The sequence below is a fragment of the Oryza glaberrima genome, chromosome 3 (genome assembly GCF_000147395.1).
Source record: "Oryza glaberrima chromosome 3, OglaRS2, whole genome shotgun sequence".
Lineage (NCBI taxonomy): Eukaryota > Viridiplantae > Streptophyta > Magnoliopsida > Poales > Poaceae > Oryza > Oryza glaberrima.
The window spans coordinates 34,643,494-34,666,739 of NC_068328.1; the positions used below are offsets into that span (position 1 = coordinate 34,643,494).

The following is a 23,246-nucleotide window of genomic DNA, read 5'->3' on the forward strand; positions in this document are numbered from 1 at the left end:
GTACATTTGTCTCAAGAAAATACTTGCGTACTAATGTATTAAATTTTTAGCGGCCTTTACGGATGGCAACGGGTCGGGTCGGGCACGGGTAGAGCAAAACCATGCCTGAACCCATGCCTGTCGTTGCCTGTCCAAACCCTACCCACTAGGGTTAGCGGGCAAAACTCTGTGCCCGCACCCATGCCCGACGGGCACGGGTATACCCGATGGGTACCCAATAGATCTCACATGAATAGTAACTCGAAAGATACATAATTTAACAAAGAGAAATAAAATTAACAATTTACCAATTTATCAGTTATCAACAATAATTTGAATTACATCACAACTTATTAGTATTAGTTAGTATCACAAATGAATCAAGAGAAGGGGGTATAAGAATTAAGAGATAAGTCGAAATTAGCTAATACATATGTATCGGGTCGGGCATGGGTTACCCTCAAGCAAAAAATAAAACCCGGCTGTTGCCCACGATGTCTACGGATTTCGGGCGGGCGTGTCCATAGGTAAAAAATCACACCCACGCCCATGCCCATTGGGTCGGGTATCCGCGGGTACCCGACCCATGGGCAAAATTATCATCCCTTACCAATGAAAGTTATACATGAAAGGCTAAATTTATGGGTAAAACTTTTATATATGTTCTAGCCAATACCCAAAAATAAACTACGATAAAAAAACATCAAAATCATTTTAAAATTTAGTGGCATTTGGAGATTACCTATCAAAGTTATACATGAAAGGCTAACTTTATGGGTAAAACTATATAAATGTTGTAGCTAATACCGAAAAATAAACTACGATAAAAAAACATCAAATCAATTTAAAATTTAATTAAGAAATAGATTACGATGAAAAAACATCAAAACAAATTTAAAATTAAGTTTTAAAGTTTAAATGTTAGTTACGGTTGATAAGCTAAAGAGGCTGATGGAGTGTCTATAAATATAGTGCGTGTTTGGCACGAACATATGTGCGTGTAGCTAGCTGATCAGTGACTCGAGGCCGGGGCACATGGCGTCGGCGATCGTCGACGTCGCCGGAGGCGGCCGGCAGCAAGCCCTCGACGGCTCGAACCCGGCGGTGGCACGGCTGCGTCAGCTCATCGGCGGCGGCCAAGAATCGTCGGATGGGTGGAGCAGGTGCTGGGAGGAAGGCGTGACGCCGTGGGATCTCGGCCAGCCGACGCCGGCCGTCGTCGAGCTGGTGCACTCCGGGACCCTCCCTGCCGGCGACGCCACCACCGTCCTGGTCCCCGGCTGCGGCGCCGTACGTGTTCAAACTAGCTAACGTCGTCGTCGTCTCCCCATCGTTCAAACTACTATAGCTAGTATTTTGCTCTTCAGCTTATGAACTGTAACTAAAATTTAAAATTTAATGTTCCTTTTATCGTTTTTGTTTGCGTGGTTTATTTGAATTTCCATCTCTCCAACACTCGTACTTACGTACGTGTGCAGGGATACGATGTGGTTGCACTGTCCGGCCCCTGCCGCTTCGTCGTCGGCCTCGATATCTGTGACACGGCCATCCAGAAGGCGAAGCAGCTGGTAATTTAATTTATTTAATTTAACTAAATCTATTCTCATCAAACAATTGTGCAAATAGGGTAACAAAATGCATGAATTAATTTTGGCAGTCGGCGGCGGCGGCGGCGGCTGACGGCGGCGACGGGAGCAGCAGCTTCTTCGCCTTCGTCGCCGACGATTTCTTCACGTGGGAGCCGCCGGAGCCGTTCCATCTCATCTTCGACTACACGTACGTAATTGTACCATGTTTGTTTATTTTGTACTAGTTTAATCAAAGATTTACGTGTTGCTTTCATAACTCTTCAATTATTTTTTGAACGAATTTTAACTCTTTAATTATTGGTGCTTCATTAAAAATTTCAGATTCTTCTGTGCTCTGCATCCGTCGATGAGGCCAGCATGGGCGAAGAGAATGGCCGACCTGCTACGACCGGACGGAGAGCTCATCACCCTCATGTATTAGGTAATTAATCGACGGTATCAACATGTCTAAAAATAATAATAATATCAGCCCCGATAAGAACTAACCAAAATTAACCTGATTTTCTAAATTTGTTCGTTCATTCCATATTTACATATGCATGCAGGCTGAAGGACAAGAGGCCGGGCCACCATTCAATACAACAGTGCTCGAGTAAGATCATGCATATTGATCTGTGTACAAATGAAAAATGAAAAAAAAAATAGATGTCACTTGATCATCAGAAAAATAAATCCGCTTTCCCATATAGTTATATGTTCCACAGACACGTAACTGTTCTCTAGTATATAGAAATCTGATCACAAGTCTGCTATACCATGCATCATGCAGTTACAAGGAGGTGCTGAACCCGTTGGGTTTAGTCATTACTTCTATCGAGGACAATGAAGTCGCAGTTGAACCGCGAAAGGTGATTAGTTAACAAAGAACATGAATTATTACATATCACCATATTGTATTAACATTATTTGCTTATTAAAAAAACATTTCGGTTCTACTTTACTCAACTCATGGCCTATAACATCTGCTGTATGTATGGAGTAGTAGTTACTACCCCCTCTATTTTAGATTATAAGATATTTTGACTTTAGTTAAAATCAAATTGTTTAAAGTTAGACTAAGTTTATAGACAAATATAGTAATACTTATAATACTAAATTAGCTTTATCAAATCAACAATTGAATGTACTTTTATAATAAATTTGTCTTGGGTTGAAAATGTTACTATTTTTTTACAAAATTGGTCAAACTTTAAACACTTTGACTTTGACTAAAATTAAAACGTCTTATAACCTGAAACGGAGGGAGTAGTTAGCTAGCTATGTACCATAGTAAACCCAATCTGATGATACTTTAACCTCGATTAATTTCCAGGGGATGGAGAAAATCGCAAGGTGGAAGAGGATGACAAAATCCGACTAGTAAGATAGTGGAGGACGCGCGCACTCTTTGTTCGCAGCATAATATGTCTACGTCACCCGCACATGTCTCTAATAAAAAGAAGGAAAGAAGGAAAAATGAATTTAATGGGCCTGATTCGAGCTTGTGCATCCATGTAAATACATAATATAGTGTAATTATTCTATACATCTCTATGCAAAATGTATGGCGTGGCTTAATTGTTACAGTAAATTAATTACTTTTGTCTTCTATTACTACTCTCGAATAGATCTCTTTCCCTGTGAATTACACCATTATTTAGCTCACTCCTCTTTCTAAATCTGTTTCTCAAAAAAGAAACTTCTTTTCCCTTTCAACTGATTGGATTGTTTTAAAAACTGAATTGGTCGTCAATTATGTGGCACTCTTATGGAGTAAATATTTGCCTTCCAATAAATAGGAGTATGAGTATACTGTTTCCAAAAAAGAATAGTATAAGTATGTTCCGTATGCTATTGAACTGCGTTATAGATCTGTCATCTTCTTTGACAATACATTGATGAATTTAGACACAAATGCATAGAGAATGGAGCAAACTGCCATCAGAAGCAGGTAAGGATTGCCACAGGCGCAACAAGTTGATCTCACAGCCACAAGGCCACAACAAACGGTGTTTCAGTCTGCTTCCAACAAGCAATGCACATTTTTCCTAGGTCGGTTTCCTTGATTTAAACAAAGGGCTATTCACACATGTAATCTACATCACCATTGGGGATGTCCTTGGGAAGTAGCCATGTTAAAAAGCCCTCATTGGTGTCTCCTCTTAGCCTCTGGGATGAATACTCCACAAGCATGTCCCACAACTCGCCAACCGTCCACCTATGGCGCAATATCCACTGGGTCACCTGTCGCAGTATGATGGGGCGAAAAAAAAAGAGAGGTATGAACATAAGAACACCAGAGGCTTAGCAAAGAATTGCTGTGTGGATTAACATAAATTGGAAGATCATGTCTCCAGGTTGAACATCACAGTAATTGTTTTTATTGTGCAAATTATTTTATTAAACTTTCTAAATGTGCACCAGACCACATCAATGACTGATTCAAGGAGACACTCTATTGGAGGATCTACACCCCTTAACCCCAAAGGATATAGGGTTTTTAAGTTTTACCACTAAGGCCTTGTCAAGAGAGAGGGATTACAGGAGATTGAGGGGAAATAATTCAAAACCACGATAGGTGTCGAATAAATCCCCTCTAATTCCCCTTCAATCCTCTTGGGAAAGGGGTTGAATAAACAAGGCCCAAGAGAATTTTCATCTCGTTTTGTCACTAAGCTGAACATAAAATGTAGGAAGGGTCGAATAGACATGCATTACCTCTTCTAATCTTTTCAGTGATTCGGACTCAAAAGTGTAGTAGTTAATAAAAGATCGGAGTGCCTGAAAAGCAAGAACATACATGAACACTCCAATGATGTAATTACATGAAATAATCGGTAAAAATTTAAATTATCGAACATTTTCGCTGTACCTGTGATGCAGCAATCCATTGAATCATGCTCTTGATTTCAGGGTTTCCACCAAAAGCCCCGCAACCCCAGTTTCCAGTTGAAACTCCTATGCATTCATCAGGAATGACACTTGGACAGTTATCCTTTGTATTTAAATCCTGAACCATGTGAAGAAAGTTAAGACATAACTAGAACAGACTGCTTAAGTACTTCTGATGCCATGATATGCATTAAGTTACTGCATCAATCTGAACATAATACTGAGCATATTATGTCAGGTCTTATTTAAGATCATATAATCAGGCAACAGAGTGTGGATTTGTTTGAATCGCCCTTAATTACTTCAATGGTTTACAGACAGAACAATGTGATAGGGACAAGCAGATTCCGATAAGTCAATTTAACTTAAGCAGAGAATGCAACGTTGACTAATAGACCATGATGCTTGTCACTTGTCAGTGCTTGAATTAAAAAGTGAGTTTTGTTAACAGCAAACTCCTGAGGTATCATTGCTCAAATACCTGGACAAGCTTTGCACAGAGCTGATGATTTGATTGATCCAAAAATCCACAAAAAGCCTTGTTCACTTCCCTGCGTACAGATTTACCATAAATAAAAATAGTAGAAGAATGCTAAAAATATATAGTATTTTTCTTAGAGAGGCTGTGAATAGTTGAAATGACAGGTAGCTAGTAAAATATGAAAGTTATACAGATTTAAGTGAAACTGAGTGAAACAAGAACAAGGCATACCTTAGAAGACCACTAGATTCAAACTGTAACCTAGTTGGACAGTCCAAAGCATCAATTGCCACTATCCTAGTTTTCCGTCTACCCATCGCATCAAAGGGTTTGCTATCTAAGTAGTCACCAGTAAAACGGAATGAGGAACCATACCTGTAAAAAGCAAGTTAAGAGTTTATACCACGTAAAAATCATCACAAGTTGTAAAGAAAAGCATCCATAAATCACGCCGGTTGATAATTGATATATGCTGTGGAGTTTATTTCAACCTATGATCTAGATCAAGAAATGGTGGATAAGTGTTTAAAACTAACCCCATGTACTGTGAGAACCTTTCTGCACCAACAATTTCTATAGCTTCATTATCTTCCATTGAAACCATGAAGAGCATGCCCACGATCAATTCTGGGTTTATCATGAACCGGATTTCTTCCTTCAGCACAGAAAATACATCATTCATAAGGGAATCTCGAAAACATTTATATGAATGTCATTTTTTATACAAAACTGAGGGCACTTCAATTCACATCATACACCCATGCAATTAAAAATCAGTTATGAAGCGTCGTGACTAATTTCCCAAGTACACATAATATGACAGATAAGCTACATAAAAGAATGCAGCAATGTGCTGTACAACTGAATGATTTGGGAATAAACACCACATAACTAATGCAACGCAAGCTCCAGATGGAGGCACTTTTACAGAGTTGAAGATCAAGGGAGTAAGATCTGCAAAAGAAAGAAACCTGCACGCAGCCTCTGGAAAGTGCGCCACCTCCCAAATATCTATTTGCAAAGTCAACTTCAAGGGCTTCTTGTTCCTCATCTTCTATCAAGCCTGAGGAAAATACCTACTAATGAAAATAAACAAAACAATCAGCAGGTTTCATCACACCAGTTAAAACATTTGAGATGTTTGAATAATCATAAAGGCAAAGGAACGCCCAATTTTTATCTTGATAATCATAGTTTTATATGATATAAAGGATTGTTGATGGGTTAACTAATTTACCATCTCTTCACAAGATTTACTTCTTATGTAACAAAAGAAAGAAGTCAGTAAAAGGGACTCTAAATTTTGAAACGCACCCGGAATGTGCAAAGGGGAACACCAGATTTCATCCAAGTATCCATGTCAGGGTACGTAATGCCATCGGATTCAGGATGGTGAGGAAGAACCTTACGCTCAAACGAAACGGAACCAGTAGGTGTAGAAGCGGTCACCCTGTCAAAATAGTGAACAAGGCACCTCACCTTCTGCTCCTGGCTTTGCCTCGAATTATAACACAGTGCCCTATGGATCAATCAGTAAACCACAAAAGCATAACCAATAAGCTCGAAAAGTTCAATCATTTAGCCCAAATGTACCAACTCTAAGAAAACTAGATCAAAATGGCAGTGGAATTACGCAAATAGGCTATCGAAATTGATCGCCGGGAGGCACGCCTCGGCCCTATCGGCGGTGGGGAACAGGCAGAAGAGCGCGCAGGCGAGCAGCGCGGCGGCGAGCTCCTGGCTGAGGAGCACAAGCCCGGCATACTGCGAGCTCAGGATGCGGAGCCCGCGAGCCTCGTCGCCGGCGGCGCGGTAGTGGCCCTCGAGCAGCGTGGGGAGGCGGAGGAGGAGGCGGGCGAGGGAGGGGGCGACGTGGTCGAACCAGTCCCGCGCCTGCGCCCGCGACAGGAGGTCGTCGAAGAAGAGCGCGAAGCCCTCGGCGGCGCGGCGCGGGAGTGGGTCGAGGTTGAGCGCGAGGCGGAGGTCGGTGAGGGCGTCGGCGAGGACGTCGCCGGAGGAGACGCGGCTCACGTCGGGGCCCAGCGCCAGCGCCTTGAGCGCCTCCTGCGCCGCCGGCGGCCAGAAGAGCGCGCCGCCGCGGAGCACGACGGGGAGGTAGGGCAGGATCGAGCGCAGGTCGCCGCGCGCCTCCATTGCTGCTCCTCCTCGAGCTCGACCTTGCAATTTGCATAAACCCCCCGGAAATCGAAAATATTTTCGAATCAGTCTCGCTTGGATCTAAATGCAATTTTCGTCACAGCTTATCCGTTCCCTCTTCGCCATGGGACGCAATGGCCGCGCTCCCGCCCACGCCTCGGCCTCGGGTCCTCGCGGCGGCGCCGTGCCACGTGCCTTCGCGCCGCCGCCGCCGCGTGTGCGATGGGCTATGCTCGGCGGTGGCGGCGGATAATGGCTGCGCCGAGTCACCGGATGTCGTTCTCGAGTGCAAGCGGCTGAACAGGCTCGTGAAGTCCGGGAGGCTGGCGGATGCTCTCGACCTGTTCGACCGAATGCCGAGGAAGAACGTCGTCGCATGGACCTCGGTCATGTCCGGGTGCACGCGCAACGGGCGCCCCGAGGCGGCCCTGGCGATGTTCGCGGACATGGTGGAGTCCGGCGTCGCGCCGAACGACTTCGCGTGCAACGCGGCGCTGGTGGCGTGCGCCGACCTTGGCGCGCTCCGCGCCGGGGAGCAGGTGCATTCGCTCGCCGTTCGGGCGGGGTTCGCCGGCGACGCGTGGATTGGGAGCTGCTTGATCGAGATGTACTCGCGGTGTGGCTCCTTGCCGGCGGCCAAGGAAGTGTTCGACCGGATGGATTCACCTGACGTGGTTGGGTACACTTCGCTCATCTCGGCATTCTGCCGGAACGGCGAGTTTGAGCTAGCGGCGGAGGCTTTGATCCAGATGATGAAGCAGGGATTGAAGCCAAATGAGCACACAATGACAACCATTTTGACGGCATGCCCAAGGGTTCTCGGTCAGCAGATACATGGGTATTTGATCAAGAAAATTGGTTTGCGGTCGCAGAGCGTCTACTCGTCGACTGCACTGATCGATTTCTATTCGAGAAACGGTGAGTTCAAACTGGCAAAGGCGGTTTTTGACAGTCTCCACTGCAAGAACGTGGTTTCATGGTGCTCCATGATGCAGCTGTACATCAGAGATGGAAGGCTGGAAGAGGCATTGCAAGTGTTCGGTGATATGATTTCAGAGGGTGTTGATCCTAACGAGTTTGCACTATCAATTGTTCTTGGAGCTTGTGGATCCATTGGTCTGGGGCGTCAACTGCACTGCTCAGCAATCAAGCACGATTTAATCACAGATATCCGGGTGTCGAATGCTCTACTGTCAATGTATGGTAGAACTGGTCTTGTTGAAGAACTGGAGGCCATGCTCAACAAGATTGAAAATCCTGATCTTGTTAGCTGGACCACTGCTATTTCTGCAAACTTCCAAAATGGTTTTGGTGAGAAGGCCATAGCATTGCTTTGTCAGATGCATTCAGAAGGATTCACACCAAATGACTACGCCTTCTCCAGTGTGCTGAGTTCTTGTGCAGACGTGGCATCTCTGGATCAAGGAATGCAGTTCCATTGCCTGGCTCTGAAACTGGGATGTGACTCCGAAATCTGCACCAGAAACGCACTGATCAACATGTACTCCAAGTGTGGTCAGATGGGCTCTGCAAGGCTTGCATTTGATGTCATGCATACTCATGATGTTACATCTTGGAACTCGCTGATTCATGGCTACGCACAGCACGGTGATGCAAACAAGGCACTGGAGGTATTCAGCAAGATGCGTTCCAATGGTGTCAAGCCAGATGATTCGACATTTTTGGGAGTCTTAATGGGTTGCAATCACTCTGGTATGGTAGAGGAAGGAGAGCTGTTCTTCAGACTGATGATCGATCAGTACAGCTTCACGCCAGCACCTTCTCACTACGCTTGCATGATCGACATGCTGGGCCGAAACGGCAGATTCGACGAGGCACTGCGCATGATCAATGACATGCCCTTCGAGCCTGATGCCCTGATATGGAAGACGCTGCTGGCATCTTGCAAGCTGCACAGGAATCTGGACATAGGGAAGCTTGCTGCAGACAGGCTGATGGAGCTTTCAGACAGAGACTCCGCGAGCTACGTGCTGATGTCGAACATCTACGCCATGCACGGAGAATGGGAGGACGCCAGGAAGGTGAGGAGGAGGATGGACGAGACCGGCGTCAAGAAGGACGCCGGCTGCAGCTGGATTGAGATCAACAACGAGGTGCATACGTTTGCTTCAAGAGACATGTCTCACCCGAACTCTGATTCCATATATCAGATGCTAGGAGAGCTTGTTGCCGTGATGCAAGATTTTGACGAACTTGAACCGTTTGATGTACATATATGCTGATTTAGATGCCACTCCAGATAGTATCAAAGAAAGTAAAGTTTCTTTCTTTTCGGATCAAGAAAGTTTTATGTGCTGTGTTTGCTAAATAAAAGATGTATACCAATTTTATTTAGGTAAGGGGAGGGCGTATGATCAAATTGCCCTTGTGTATATATCAAAGCCCAAAGGTTTCCTCTTTTGGCAGGCGGCACCACTCCTCATCTTCCTCCATTAATAGCGGCGGCGGCAGGAGGACGCACGTTGCCGCGGTGCCGCCTTCACTTCTTCCCCAACACCAACAGATCGAGAATCATGGTTTTCCAATGTTGCTTTACTGCCATGGGAAAGATGCGGAAATCTAAGAGGACGGCTGATCATAATCTCACAAGAAGCTCCAAGAACGAAGGAGAGATAAGCAGTACTAAGTCATTGATCTCAGGTCCGCTGGTTTTCCTATTTTCTGCATATCTTCTTGTATCGTATAACCCTATTTGAGTACTAACACTTGTGTTGTATGTATATATGGCGTTTTAACCAGGCGACTTAACTTCGGGCTCTAATCAAGATGTCTGGGCTATTCTCAGTGTTGAAGTTGCATCAAATTTGTCTAAAAGCGTTGTCTCACTCACCTTGTCTGATGGTAATTATATGTTTTGCTATTGTTATACATTGTCAAATTTATATTTGAACAATATCCCCTGTTATAAATGGTTTAACCTGCGATCTTGTGTAGGAAACACACTGATATATGCATGCTCGGGCATAGTTATCGAGTGCCAGGAGGGGTCTGGTACAATTTTCCTGACCTCGGCTAGTTTGGTAACAGCTTTCTATGATACTGAAGAAGTCTATGATAACTTAAAGGTGGTGCTTGTTGTCATCCTTTACTAATTTTTGCTTGTTTGCTTAGGATATTTTGTGACTCCTTTCTTGCTTTGCCATTATAGATTGAAGTGCGCCATGAAGGCAATGAAGTGCTCAAGGGTTATTTGGCAAAATATGATTTAGACAAGAACTTTGCTGTTGTCTACACCATGGAATCTCTTGATGTTCATATTGTACTTGCCGAAAATTCGAGGGATAGGTATATCAACAAAAAGTTAGTAGCTGTAGGGCGTGACAAACATGGCGTATTAATGGCCAAAAGTGTGATGGTGGCTGGTTGTCGTGATTCAAACAGATCTGAAGATAGCAAAGAAATTAGGTTGATCTCTGAGGTAAACTCGCATTATGATACAAGCACATCTTAACCTTTTTCTGTTACTATATCTATATGCACTAAACTTTATTATCAGGCCTGTAAAAGTGGAATTTTTTTTCTATGTGAATGTTGTTCAATATCACTTCCTTTTGTTCAAATGGAGTCCTTGTTGACCATCACTTTATATTTGTGTTAGGACTGGGAAGGTGGACCGCTTTTTGATTTTGATGGGAAATTTGTTGGCATGAATCGTTTTTCGGTTATGGATAGAACATCTGTCCTGTCATGGGTCTCAATTCTCATTATTTTGAAGCATTATTTGCCATCCCTGCAAAACAGGATTCTTAAACGGTTACAAAATGTCAAAAGAGTCAGGTATGTCTTTGCTATGTTTGATCCTCATTGGTTCACCCACTTTATTACCCTGCATGTGTTCATACGGTAGGCTGGTTTGCATGTCAAACAACATATGAGCGAATTTGTTCTTCAATGATCTGGATTGTTAGCTGCTGTTCCTTTTTATAGGTCCTCAAAACTTCAGATCCTCTTTTTTATCTTTTTCCTTTTTCTCCTTGCCTATGATGCTACCCTGTAGGTGTTGGCACTGTGTTATGCACTGGTATGACCCGTTTTACCTTTGGGTTGGTGTTCTTCTGCAGGGATGGAGAGAGACCCACAGGTGAGCTACCTGACTATCATCCAGAAGGTGAGCACAGTGCCATAGTGCCATACCTTGGCACCACCAAACATGCATGCAAATTTTGGTTGTATGTAATGGTATCCATTTTTAATATTAGCTTTTACATTTGAACTTTCTAATTTTACATGAACTTATCGCATTTAGTTAGTGTATCTCAGCGCTAATCACTTGGCCTTGTGCAGCACCAGTACATAGAGGTGGTCTCAACACAGAACAGTTTGGGTATCTAAACTCCATGGGTTATCCCAAGCCGCCAATAAATGTGTTAGACGGTGAGTCATTGTTTGTAAATTTGCTAACTTATCGCGCATCACATCTTTCTACAGTTTACTACTACGAATTAATGACTATTCTTTCATGTATCTTCTACCAGATGGTATGATTTTGGCTAATTCTTTTGAAGAGACTTTTGGAGATTTATGTGGTGAAGATCTTTGGAGTGAAATCAATAAAAAGGTTCCTTGTGACATACATCAAAATGTTGTTGCACTTGCTTCATTCAAAGGTGATTTTACACTAATTAATGTGCTATATTGATTTTCCCATTTCATATTTGTATTCGGTTGTCACTAATAAATAATAATCAAATGTATGCATGATAATGCATGGTATGCAGGAAAAAGGAGGTCTTTTGCATGCACGGGTTTCTTTATAGAATGGAAGGGATGTACAACTATTCTGACATCTGCGAGCTTGGTTAGAGAGTCTGATGATGGAAACAAGATTGATGAAAACTTGAGGGTGGGTGCTAATCATGTAGCTCCTCCTAATTATTTTGCTCTTTATTTTTAAGTCTCACTCACTTATTCATCAATTTATTTGCAGATTGAAGTGTTGCTTCCAAACAAACAACTTAGAGAAGGAACACTACAGCATTATAGTTTACACTACAATGTTGCTCTAGTGAGTGTTAAGGACAAGGATTTCCATGCTCGTCCAGCAAATATTCAGCTTGATCATAATCATGGACCTGGAGTAGCAGCCGTAGGGCGTTGCTTCGAATCAGGCAAATTAATGGCTGCACGGACGGATGTTGTTGATTGGTCGGGCACACTTGATTGTGAGATGTTCCTTATACGTTCCTCATGCAAAATCACTAAGGTACATACCGCTAGATAGCTGTTGATTTTAAATCTCTAGCATGTTTTTACATGCACGGTGAAAATTTATAACCATCGCGTTGGTTTGTAGGCAGGGATTGGAGGACCTCTTGTTGACTTAGAAGGGAAAGTAATTGGCATGAACTTCTATGATAAGAAGATAGGAACCCCTTGCCTGCCATGGAATGTGATTCTTATGGTTCTGGCATGTTTTGAGAAAGAAAGGTATTCGTAGATTTCTTTTCTTTTTTTTTTGGTTATTTAAGTGCTTGCAATAAAATCTATTCGATTGTGTGTTTGACAGTAGCGGTGGTGAAGTTGGCAGTGGTAGTGATCCATGTGGTGCGCCTGGCTGGAAAATCCCTCGAGATGAGAGTGTCAGGCTAAACAGGTTGGTTTTCTGATAAATCTCAACAGTTAACACTTAACACTACCAATTTACAGGGTCTCATATTATTTTGTGATCGCATTGCATATATTGGAACTAAACTAATAGGTGGCCTGTGCCCCTGCCATATTGGCGTCCTCATGACGATGTGGATGAACAAGAACCCCCAGAAGGCTGTGAGCACATCTACACATACATAAATGGTGAAAGATATTGTTACAGGTAGAATCTGCATCTTCTACTCTGTCTGTTGGATCTACTACGACGCCGTTTGCTAGCGGAGCTTGCTGCCGTGATTCAAGATTTTGATGAGCTTGAACTGTTTGATGTACATATGCAGATTTAGACGCCAGATGTAATATATATTACTAAAGAAAGTTTATTCGAATCAAGAGATCTTTGTGTTGTGTGTTTGCTTCTGCAGAATTTCCTGGTATTTCGGGATTCCTAATTGGATGTGGAAAACGATCAGGAACCGTAATTCTTGCCGGCCCATGGTCATGGAGCCTGAATCTGAAACGCATAAGATGTGGATGCGTTATATGTGGAGTTAATTTAGTACCACAACGCCAAATCAGGCGGGAGGTTGGACGTCCGGGGGTATAAAGGAAGAGGCAAGGGTACCTCTGCTGCATACTTACCTGGACGGGGTCGATGGGTGATCAATAAGGCCCATGGCCTGGGCTAATGGCCCACATTGCACTTGGTGGATGCGTTGGCCTACCATCTCCCCAAGTGGGAGAGTGGACGTCATAATTTGTGGTAGAGGGGGTACGCGTTCGCGCGGCCCCTTCCAAATTTATACAAAATTTTGATTGGCTTCATTTTGAATCAATCCCCTACCAAATTTATCTAAATTTTTGATTGGCTTCATTTTGAATCGAAACTACTTCTGCTTTTCTTGCCTGAATTTTGAATCGTTTAAGACTAAAGCTTGTGCTCTGAAAATACTTAATGGGATCATAGGACTTTGCATAATCTGGAGACCGGAATGCACCCAACTGAGGATAGGATGTACCGTACAATGCATCCAGCCATAATAAAATTGCAATCTTGGAACTCGAAAGTTCCCAGTTTCAGTTTGAGGATAGGATATATCATCAAAGATTGTCGCAGCCACATATGAAATTCAGAACATGTTGCATCTATTGAAAGTTCAAACGATGTCTGGAGTATTTGACACCTCTGAAGTGAAGCTGTGGAAAAGAGAGGAAGCAATATTCTTGCACCTACAGACCAATGTACAGCACAAATCTCAAACCGCAAACCTAAGGTAGCAACAAAAGGCAAAGAGAAATCCATGTGATCTGCATCCAACAGAGAACCCCACAAAAGAAACTTCTTAAACCAATTGCAATTACACACAGAATGCGCTGATTACGAACTGGCATGTGCCGGGAGGTCTACCATGAGCTAACATCTTAATTCTCAGTTGCTGGCGCCGGCTCTGAGGCAGCTGGCACTGCTGGTTTTTGTTGAAGCAGAGGAGAGAGCGCCTTGACAACAATGCTCATGTTGGGCCTGAACTCTGCTTCGTATTGGACACAAAGAGCTGCCACCGCAGCAAGCTGCAGATAAGTGCAACCAAGTACATCAACATGACATTATTTCAGGACTGCTACTCCAAATGATGTAAAAAGCATGTGCATCATAGTGTGTGTATGTGTGGGTGGGTGTGAGAGAGAGAGAGAGACGAGAGACTGACCTTAGCAACTCCCTTTGGAGGATATTCACTCTTTAACCTAGGATCTACACATTGTTTGACCTTGTCTTCGCTTAATCTAGGAGTAGCCTGGAGAGAAAAAGTACACAAACAAGTTAAATTTGGAACAACTACCTTTTCTTAAATTTGGAACAACTACCTTTTCTTATCTCACTACGGGAGTAGTCTGGCTAATTAGATGGAATCAGAAAAGGTGTAATATGTATTTGAGAAAAAAAAAGGAAAAATGTAAACTATTTGAGAAATCAAGGTTCTCTATAGCAATCCAGATACAGGTTGTTTTTTATTCAAATAATCAAATCCAAAGCGACCTATAAACCTAACTAATTATTATTTAGAAATCATTTAAGTCTAGGATTGTCAGTGTCCAGTTAGCAGACAGTTATTGCTATGATTTGCAGTGCTGATTCATTGAACCTTCAATAAGTTGATGGACTCTGCTAGACGTTCATAGCGGTATTTCAGCATGCTTTTGTTGGCTAGATTCTTTTGTTTCATGTTCCTCAATGATGTCTTCTCTTGCCACTAATTACTTTCTTGGTCTTTACATATAACCAGTAGAAATGAAGAAAATTATTATAATTGACCAAAAAAATTAGCAACCAAAGCAAAAACAAGATAAGAAAACTAGTAACATGTCCGTGCGTTGCAACAGACGAATACAACTGAGAATGGGTTGCATGGGCCCATACGACTGGGAATGGGCTGGATCGAGCATAAGGCGCATACAACTGGTATTTTTCTGTTATTTTCAGGCCTAGAAGGCAGTGCTTGTGTGCTTTGTGACGCGTGGGAAGGAGCGTATGGACGACTCCGCTTTTAGGTGGTAGAGACAACTTACCCAAGTGACTAGACTTTGCTGTCCCCGAGGCATTGTGTGGTCCACTGGTTTCCTTCCAGTCAGGAGTTCCAAAAGAACTACACCAAAACTGTACACATCACTCTTCTGCGTCAGCTGGCCAGTCATAGCATATCTGCGGCAAGTAGGGTTATATAAGTTAAGAGAGGAAATGCATAAAAATACACGGCATCAAGTATTTCCACAACTCATGCCAAGAACACTTATCCTCATTTCGCTGAAACGTTCATCTACCTGGACAAACTCGCAAACAAAAGACTTGTTTCTAAAGAAATTACAATTAACTTACACAAGACGGTGAAAAGATCAAATAACAACAAAACAGATAAAACACAAAATTAGTGAACAGATTTTTCCTTTGTAGGCAGAGGAAAGTAAAGGCATTATGTTTGCTCCAGATATAATAGCTTTGCAGGTAGAAGAAATATCGCAACAAACAAATATAATAATCATAATAATGCTCAAGAGGTCAGTCGTAAAAGGTTCCTGCTTAATTCAGCCTAGGTAATCCAACATGATGTTATAAATCACTTAGATGCATCACACTCATTATGCAAATTAGCAATGTTCTGCATAACTTTCCAGAATGAATGCTGCATGCAGATAGTGGTTCACAGAATATGGAGTATAACATGTCAGTTGACTTCCCCCAAAAAGAAATTAAGGCACTGCCCAAATACTGGTTGTGTTGACAGACCTTTTTCCAAAATGGCATATTCACACCCAAAATAAGTTGGCTTTCCCAAAAAAAAAAATATAAGGCACTATCCAAAGATAGTGGTTGTGTTGACAGACCTTAAATGGCATAATCACACCCAAAATAAGTAAAGTTGTTTTTTGGCAACACCTACATGGTACCATTGTCAGCTGTTTTTCAAACAAAAAAAAAAGGTTATGTAAGAACAGCTACATGCATAAATTTCACTACAACCCAAAGGCATTCAATACTTGGTTCTACGTACTATTTGATGTTTCCTGCCAAACCGATTAACTAGATCAGTTTGCTATTCTGCTAACAGAAAAATAGCATACATAGCTTAAGGCCCAAATAAGTCACTACAATGTACAAGACAACTCAATATCAATGTATAACAGGATATCATACTATCAAAATGGAAGTGTAATGGCCAAGAAAAAAAAATAGTCATTGCTTGATTAAAACAGTAAGGTCAGAATTACTTGTCATCTCTTGGATACATAGCGAACATTGATTTACTTGCCAAATATGTAAAAAAAAAACTGTTGCAATTATAAAAACCAGACAGATCTTCCACCTCGTCAAGGCCCAGGATCACCAAGTCGGCCTTAGTTTCTAAAAAGTTATACTATGAATTTCTATATTCACTAGCCTCAGCAGTTTTTCACGCAATCTTGTGAAAAAAGAAGTCATCAGTTTGGATCAGGGAGTTCTTTTTCAAAAGAAAAAAAAAACCACAACCACTCACACTGTTTGGTCCATTGTCATTTAGGTCAGTAAGTCTCACAGTATTGTGCCATGGCCTCCACATTTGAGGCTTCATGCATGTGGCCCTGGTCGGCAGGGCTGCCAGCCAGCCACTGCCTCTGGTGTTATTTTGGAGGCACTGAGAGTACACAATTCTGATCTTAGGAGCACATAAGATAGCTCTGGTGATGTCTATTCGATATGAACCTGAAGGTATGTGCACCCTTGCCCATGAATACAACCATACAAGCACAGCAAAAATATGAAAGCAAACTAGACGAGGATAACCTACGAATTTGTTCATCCAAAAAAAACATATCAGACCTTTGACATTTCAAGGCAACAATCCTTAAAGATGGGACGTACCACATTGACAAGAATAGACACCACAGTGACTCTCTCAGTTTTTCAATACACTATGTCAGTATTAACATATTTTAGTTGGTTCAAAACATATATTTTAACTACTGTTGGGCTGGATTAAAAATTGAAGTAAGACGCGATATAGTGAGTTCTATGAAGAAATGCATTGGTATAAATTAGACATTACTCTGGTGCATGATATCCAAAGGTTCCTAATACACGAGTTGAATGAAGGCGTGCTGCCATATCTGGAGCTTGATTTAAGAGATTGAAATCTGCAATTTTTGCCTTGAAGTCCTCAAACAGAAGTACATTGCTTGATCTGATGTCCCGATGAATGATTGAAGGCTGAACCTTCTCATGCAGGTACTCTAAGCCTTTTGCTGCCTCTATAGCAATTTTTACCCTCTGCGTCCAATCAAGTACAGGACCAGGCTGCGCACCTTGAACTCCTTTTCTTCCTGTTGTGTTAAGAGAAGTTGATTATAACTGACCTGGATTTGCATTCCACATGCTAAAGATAGTAGGTGCTCAAGGTCTTACCATGAAGAACATCATGAAGGGAACCCATGGTCGCAAATTCGTATGCCAGTATACGATAATTGCCCTCTACACAGTAACCCAACATCTCCACAAGATTTTCATGCTTTAGCCTTGATGCCTGGGAGACCTAGAGTCCACAAAAACATAAACAAAAGTAATAGCTTTAGAATTGTTGCACTGTCATCAAGTCCTGAGACAGACAAATAGACAATGTGAAATTTAAGCTAAGAAACCTATGATTCTGCAAGTGATCACCTGTTTCAAGAATTCGTCGTTAGGCTCATTTTCAGATGCATCCAATTTTTTAACTGCTGCTTGCCTCCCATCATCCAAAGTGGCATGGTATACTCGTCCATATGAACCTTCACCAATCAGAGCATTTGATCCAAAATTGTCGGTTTTTTGTTTTAAGTCCTCCAGTGACAACTCAGGGACATCAATTGTAAGTGGGGCTATCTCTGGTTCAGGTTGACCAGCAGGAGGTTTTGAAGACTTTTGCTTGGCTGATGAATGGAAACATAACAATATAATCAGAAAGGGTTCAACTTCAACATCAAAACTTCATATCAGCTAGTAGTCATACATCATACACATTCCAAATTATTTACTCAAATAGATCATAGCAGAATATCTTCCAATGTTCAAGTGAAAATAAACAACAGCAAGAACCAAGTCTGTCACAAGAGCATTAACACCCAACTTTACCACCCACAGAACTTTTTGTGAATTAGGCTCAAAAGAATATAAGTGTAATTTGCCTAATGCAACAGTAGCTTGCTATATAAAAGCAAGAACTGGCATTCCACGAACACAGCTTGAAACATCTTCCAGCCAATTTGCATAGGATGGTAAATATAGTGGCGCATATGTTAGTATGGTCCTTACTCCAATTGCATCATAACAAAAGAGGAGTAATGGATGGTTCTATAGCAATCTTATAATGGGCCAACTGTTACTGAAATTCACATGGAAAACACACGACAAAATAACCGCACCATCCATCTTATTGCCCTGAGCATTGGAGCGTTCCTTCCCATGGTCATCCTCCTCGTCAAAGTGGCAATTACAACAAAACCACTGCCTCATATTGTCTCCTCACAACTTGAACACCTGAACCAAATGCACGGAATAGTTAGCATACATATAAAGATCAGAGCACATAATTGACCAATGCATTAAATTACGCAAGAAGTACACTTCTGTACAGTGTACAACATCTGTACTCTCAGCAGGTCGGAACTAAGTCAACTAGAGTCTTACTGTTTTCCTCTACGGAAAAGCTTACAGTTTCCAGATTCAGCATGCAACAGTGTGGACCAACATGCCTTCTTAGAAGCAGTAAACCTAAAATCTAGTAATCTACAAACCACTGTGAATACGGCTATTTCAGGTACTATGCGAGCGTAGCAATCCAATCGCTTAAATAAGCAAAAATAATAATAATAATAATCAAAGTGCTAATAACCAGGATAGATTGGGGGTATCCACTCCCAGACAGAAGTATGGATTTGAATTACGCTGACAGCAAAGTGAGAAGCAAAACCCACACTGATGGAACAGCGATCAGAGCAGAGGGCTACCACTCACCAAGCAAACGAAATCACCGCCGGGTTCGATGGCGATGGCGCGACGAGAGAATTCGAGACACCACCAGGGGGAGCTAGGGTTCAGAGGCGAGACGAAGTGGAGCTTGGGCGCGCACAGGCTCAGGGGAGGGTGGAGGAAGTGGCCGGCAGCGGCAGCGGCGGCGGCGGCGGTGGCGCAGCCTCCGCGTCCTGGTTGCCTGCTCGAGTTAAAGCCGCCGTCCTTATGGGAGGGGAAGGGGATTATTAGTATTAATCGGTATTAATCCGGCTCGTTAATTTCGCGATTAGTATTAAGAGCGGCGGGATTAGCAGGCGTGAGGTGGCCGGGAATGTGATTGTGAGCTGGTCGGCTGCCGATTTCCTTGACAGGTGGGGACTAGAGACGTAGGGCCCATTAGTCAGTGCGGTTGGGCTGGAACCAGGTGGCCGTTTTTGGAATTTTCTGGCTGCGCACAACATCACCGTGGACTGATCCTCCCCGTGTGGGTGACATGTGGGGACAGTGAGCATGTGGGGCCCGCATGTGCTCAGGGGAGGAGCGTGTTAATCCGCCTCCATGTTCGAAATGGATGTGGGGCCCACGACAGAAAACAGCACCGAAAACGTGTGGGTCCCAGCGGCGTGTGCAGATAAGAGCAAGTTTAATAATGTAGCCCACTACTAGCTCCAATTTATCTATAGCCAATTCATACGATAGTTGCTTATTATACTATTGAAATGGTCAATTAGGCCTAGAGGGGGGTAAATAGGATAATTTACAACTTTATGCGGAAGCTAAAACTGAGTTAGGGTCGGAAAGTCTGATCCACAGTCAGACTATCCGAAAATATCAGAGAGTCTGATGTTGGATCAGACTGTCTGATCCACTAAAAGAACACTACAAGAAGATCTAGTGCACAAACAAGAGTATGGCGCAAACAGCGACTAGATCTATAGCGGCACAAAAGCAAAGCTAAATAATGGGAGAAGAGATATCATCAACAATGAAGTTCACCGACTTGTTCCCGGAGTTCAAATCCTTGAGGGGATTCTACTCTCCGTTGAGGAGCTCACTAAGAGCTAGGTCTTTGCTAACCCTTTCCTCAAGAGGTTGCACTAAGCACTCCTCCTTCCACTAAGGGGTATCTCTTTCCTTGTGGAGGCGAGATCCGGCCTTCACAAACTTCTCCCGGCCAACCACACGTAGATCGGTGGCTCGGGAGTGATACCTAGCCGTCTAGGAGTCCTCAACCTCCAAGAGTAACAAACACCACACAACTCTTGGTCAACCCTAGTGCTCAAGATCGAGTGAAACACACACTAGGCCCTCAAACCCCAAATCCACAACCACCAAGATCCACCACACAAAGAACAAGGAGGGATTTGAGAGGGAGAGAAAGAGCTCAAAGATCCAAAGCACCTTAGCACCAAGCTCAACCCAAAGTGAATGAGAATGAAATGAGTTGGGTAACCCTAAAAAAGGGTTAGGTGGGGGGTATTTATAGAAGCCCCCAAAATGTGGCCGTTGGGAGAGAATCTTTTCATCCCACCTCGGAAAGTCCGAGGTGACATCGGATAGTCCGATGTTTTTGACCCCCAAGCAGGCCAGAGATAGAGAACGAAATTCTAGAGAATTTCGGACAATCCGATCGATCGGATAGTCCGATGTCATATCGGATATTCCGTTATTTTTGAACTAAGAATTTCATCCTCTCACAGAGACTCAAGTTCCATTGAATTTCGGAGTCTCTGGATCATCGGATACTCCGATCACATCGGATAGTCTGATTTAAAACTCACTCAAAAGGAATAAAAAGCAATTCAAAACAGAGAGTGAAGTTCTGAGAAATTTCAGATAGTCCGACGTATCGGATAATCCGACCTTATATTGGATAGTCCGATATTTTTTAGCCAACACTCAGACCCAAGATAGTGAGCAAAGTTCTGTGAAATTTCGGATAGTCTGAGCATCGGATAGTCTGATCAACATCGGATAGTCCAACAGACATAAAACAGGAACACTTCAAATAAATGATTTTGAGCACTAGTGTTCTACCAATTATATGCATGTGGCATCCCTCTTAATAGTGCGGCATCCTAATACTCAAGAACACAAGATATAAATGGATTAGAAGACAATTACCACAAAAGATGCCGCAATACTTATTGTGTTGACATCCACTCCTTTTTCATCCTTGCATACATCTCAACAAAAAGCATTAGTTACCCTCTAATTGTGTTGTCATTAACACCAAAATAAATGAGGGGTCCTAGATGCACTTTCAATCTCCCCTTTTTTGGTGATTGATGACAACACACTTAGAAGTAATAAAAGATTAGGATTTTGGTGGAGCTCCCCCTAAAGATATGCAAGAAATGAAATAGGAGAGCTCCCCCTCAATCTATGCACTAGATTAGAAATGACAATAAAACCTTATGCATATGCCAATGACAAGATATTTCACACATTTGAGCATGGATAATAGATAATTGCACATAACAAGACACAAAAGCCCAAGATTCGACTAGCCATCACGAAAGGAGATAGATTAGAGATTTTTGTTGAAAGGTGGTTCTCCCCCTTTGGCATCAAGGCACCAAAAGGAAAAAAGAGGATCACTCATCCTCATCAGAATCCTCGCCCTCCTCACTTGACTCCTCAGCATAGTCACCTTCCTCCTCCTCTTCTTCTTCCTCCATAGGATCCTTGCCACGATCCGCATGAGGGGAGCTTGCCTCAGCTGCAAAAGGGTCCTCAATCACATCCTCCCCACTGTCCTCAACCTCAGAACCATCGGGAGAACACGGCAAATGGGCGTTGCGAAGGAGGTTCTTGAGCCGTCGAGTGTCCTTCTTCCTTGCTCTGCGTTCCTTGGCTTGCCGAACTGAGATGGTCTTGCATAAGTTGAAGATGGACTTGAAGAACCTCAAGGACGAGTTGGAGTCCGGCTTGGTGACGGTAGTGGAGGGACCGGCACGAGAAGAAGCACGAGTGGTTCGTCCAGCCGGCACAGCAGCAGCCTTGATGGGACGGACTTGGTAACCGGTATGTGCCACCTCCTTGTGAAACTTCTTCTTGGACACAATCTCAATCATCTTCATAATGTAAGGCCCATAGCCAAGTCCTCGCTTAGGCATCATAGAGATAAGCCGAATTTCTTCAAAGATGAAGTCAAAGGCGTCAAAGAGCTGTGGGTGAACCTTCATCTTGTAAAGCAAATTTCTTGTACAGGCAAGGACGTTGCTAGCATCACCTTCCTTGGGATTAAGAGTTTTGCGCAAGAGCTTGTTGAGATAGGCATAGAAGGGAAGGAGACCTTTGATGGTGCCTAACTCATAGTCCACATCTTGGTACAAGAAGTGAAGAGAATTTGTGTCCATGGGCTTCTCATCATGAATCTTAACACGATTGGTGCGAGAGCGAGCCGGAAACCCCAAAATGGCAGCAAACTTGGCATATGACACTGAGTATATGATGCCATCTGTCATCCAATGAATAGTCTTTTCTTTGTTGGGCTCAAAGTAAACTGTGGCATAGAATTGTGCGATGATTTCTTTGCACCATGGGTATTGCAAGCCCATGAGTTCCTTCAAGTTTTGCCGAGCACAAGCTTCAATGACTTCATCAATAATTGGATCATGCAACTCCTCCATATACTTCCAATCAACCCACTGCATAAGAATAGCCCCCTTCTTAGGTGCAATCACTGTCTCATAGTAATCCTGCTGAAAAAGGTTCCAAAACCGAGGATCGGTGGACAACTGTTGAAATTTGTAGGGATCTTTATTACGCTCTTTCTCCACTTCAGTCCACTTGCGGTTCCACCTTACGACTCTCCGATGATAATTAGGATCTCTAGAGGGAGCAGTGATAAAGAAAGGCCCTTCTTCCTGAGCGGCTTGCTGAGCGGCAATGTCCTCTTCTAACTGAATCTCTTCCTCAAAGGATGGTGCATGAGAACCACTACCGTGACCCGGCTCAGAAGAATCCGTAGGATTGCCTCTCCTTACTTTGCTAGCAGGTGCACTTGATCCTTCTCCACTGACTCGGCTGCGGCGAG

At 43.0% G+C, this 23,246-nt stretch overlaps 4 protein-coding genes and 1 non-coding gene across 10 annotated transcripts; 3 read left to right on the plus strand and 2 right to left on the minus strand.

The window, feature by feature from the left end:
• The first annotated feature begins 994 nt into the window (after nucleotides 1-994).
• LOC127766702 (thiocyanate methyltransferase 1-like) lies at nucleotides 995-3,251 on the plus strand. Its single transcript, XM_052291826.1, has 7 exons — nucleotides 995-1,269; nucleotides 1,458-1,547; nucleotides 1,637-1,755; nucleotides 1,890-1,989; nucleotides 2,114-2,160; nucleotides 2,338-2,416; nucleotides 2,881-3,251. The coding sequence occupies exons 1-4, from the start codon at nucleotides 1,015-1,017 to the stop codon at nucleotides 1,987-1,989; spliced, it is 564 nt and encodes a 187-aa protein (XP_052147786.1). The 5' UTR covers nucleotides 995-1,014; the 3' UTR covers nucleotides 2,114-2,160; nucleotides 2,338-2,416; nucleotides 2,881-3,251.
• Nucleotides 3,252-3,499: 248 nt separating this feature from the next.
• LOC127766693 (poly(ADP-ribose) glycohydrolase 1-like) lies at nucleotides 3,500-7,121 on the minus strand. 2 transcript variants are annotated; one of them, XM_052291815.1, is made up of 9 exons: nucleotides 6,554-7,121; nucleotides 6,325-6,439; nucleotides 5,892-5,996; nucleotides 5,457-5,575; nucleotides 5,152-5,295; nucleotides 4,921-4,990; nucleotides 4,420-4,557; nucleotides 4,266-4,328; nucleotides 3,500-3,791 (listed from the first exon to the last, which is right to left on the minus strand). In XM_052291815.1, exons 1-9 carry the CDS (start codon nucleotides 7,072-7,074, stop codon nucleotides 3,627-3,629), a joined length of 1,440 nt encoding a protein of 479 aa, XP_052147775.1. In that variant the 5' UTR covers nucleotides 7,075-7,121; the 3' UTR covers nucleotides 3,500-3,626. The 2 variants fall into 2 exon arrangements, with proteins under 2 accessions (XP_052147775.1, XP_052147774.1); XM_052291814.1 differs by having other exon boundaries at nucleotides 6,235-6,439.
• Nucleotides 7,122-7,196: 75 nt separating this feature from the next.
• LOC127766692 (putative pentatricopeptide repeat-containing protein At3g01580) lies at nucleotides 7,197-13,107 on the plus strand. 5 transcript variants are annotated; one of them, XM_052291811.1, is made up of 13 exons: nucleotides 9,347-9,738; nucleotides 9,838-9,939; nucleotides 10,033-10,163; nucleotides 10,247-10,516; nucleotides 10,697-10,875; nucleotides 11,160-11,206; nucleotides 11,383-11,472; nucleotides 11,574-11,705; nucleotides 11,817-11,941; nucleotides 12,026-12,301; nucleotides 12,392-12,525; nucleotides 12,605-12,691; nucleotides 12,797-13,107. In XM_052291811.1, exons 1-13 carry the CDS (start codon nucleotides 9,612-9,614, stop codon nucleotides 12,912-12,914), a joined length of 1,818 nt encoding a protein of 605 aa, XP_052147771.1. In that variant the 5' UTR covers nucleotides 9,347-9,611; the 3' UTR covers nucleotides 12,915-13,107. The 5 variants fall into 5 exon arrangements, with proteins under 5 accessions (XP_052147773.1, XP_052147769.1, XP_052147770.1 ...); XM_052291812.1 differs by having other exon boundaries at nucleotides 12,608-12,691; XM_052291809.1 differs by lacking the exons at nucleotides 10,033-10,163; nucleotides 10,247-10,516; nucleotides 10,697-10,875; ... (6 more) ...; nucleotides 12,605-12,691; nucleotides 12,797-13,107 and having other exon boundaries at nucleotides 7,212-9,433; nucleotides 9,505-9,738; nucleotides 9,838-9,929.
• Nucleotides 13,108-13,321: 214 nt separating this feature from the next.
• Nucleotides 13,322-13,482, plus strand: LOC127769165 (U1 spliceosomal RNA). The gene has a single exon (XR_008016731.1). It is a non-coding gene; the product is annotated as a U1 spliceosomal RNA (small nuclear RNA).
• Nucleotides 13,483-13,811: 329 nt separating this feature from the next.
• On the minus strand, nucleotides 13,812-19,431 carry LOC127767463 (PTI1-like tyrosine-protein kinase 1). Its single transcript, XM_052292815.1, has 8 exons — nucleotides 19,208-19,431; nucleotides 18,616-18,730; nucleotides 17,876-18,123; nucleotides 17,621-17,747; nucleotides 17,265-17,538; nucleotides 15,253-15,385; nucleotides 14,394-14,480; nucleotides 13,812-14,256 (listed from the first exon to the last, which is right to left on the minus strand). The coding sequence occupies exons 2-8, from the start codon at nucleotides 18,704-18,706 to the stop codon at nucleotides 14,110-14,112; spliced, it is 1,107 nt and encodes a 368-aa protein (XP_052148775.1). The 5' UTR covers nucleotides 18,707-18,730; nucleotides 19,208-19,431; the 3' UTR covers nucleotides 13,812-14,109.
• Nucleotides 19,432-23,246: the final 3,815 nt, after the last annotated feature.

Bases quoted from the DNA above. Each gene is read 5' to 3' on its own strand.
- LOC127766692 (XM_052291813.1), top strand. From the start codon at position 7,212: ATGGCCGCGCTCCCGCCCACGCCTCGGCCTCGGGTCCTCGCGGCGGCG.
- LOC127766693 (XM_052291814.1), bottom strand. From the start codon at position 7,074: ATGGAGGCGCGCGGCGACCTGCGCTCGATCCTGCCCTACCTCCCCGTC. The intron at 5,997-6,234 runs GTGCGTTTCAAA...TTTCATTAGTAG, and splicing joins TTCCCCTTTGCACATTCCGG to GTATTTTCCTCAGGCTTGAT. The intron at 4,329-4,419 runs GTACAGCGAAAA...CTTGCTTTTCAG, and splicing joins AATGGATTGCTGCATCACAG to GCACTCCGATCTTTTATTAA.
- LOC127767463 (XM_052292815.1), bottom strand. From the start codon at position 18,706: ATGAGGCAGTGGTTTTGTTGTAATTGCCACTTTGACGAGGAGGATGAC. The intron at 18,124-18,615 runs GTGCGGTTATTT...TCCATTCATCAG, and splicing joins TCAGGGCAATAAGATGGATG to CCAAGCAAAAGTCTTCAAAA. The intron at 15,386-17,264 runs GTAATGTCTAAT...TACTTGCCGCAG, and splicing joins TTTGGATATCATGCACCAGA to ATATGCTATGACTGGCCAGC.
- LOC127766702 (XM_052291826.1), top strand. From the start codon at position 1,015: ATGGCGTCGGCGATCGTCGACGTCGCCGGAGGCGGCCGGCAGCAAGCC. The intron at 1,270-1,457 runs GTACGTGTTCAA...GTACGTGTGCAG, and splicing joins TGGTCCCCGGCTGCGGCGCC to GGATACGATGTGGTTGCACT. The intron at 1,548-1,636 runs GTAATTTAATTT...TAATTTTGGCAG, and splicing joins TCCAGAAGGCGAAGCAGCTG to TCGGCGGCGGCGGCGGCGGC.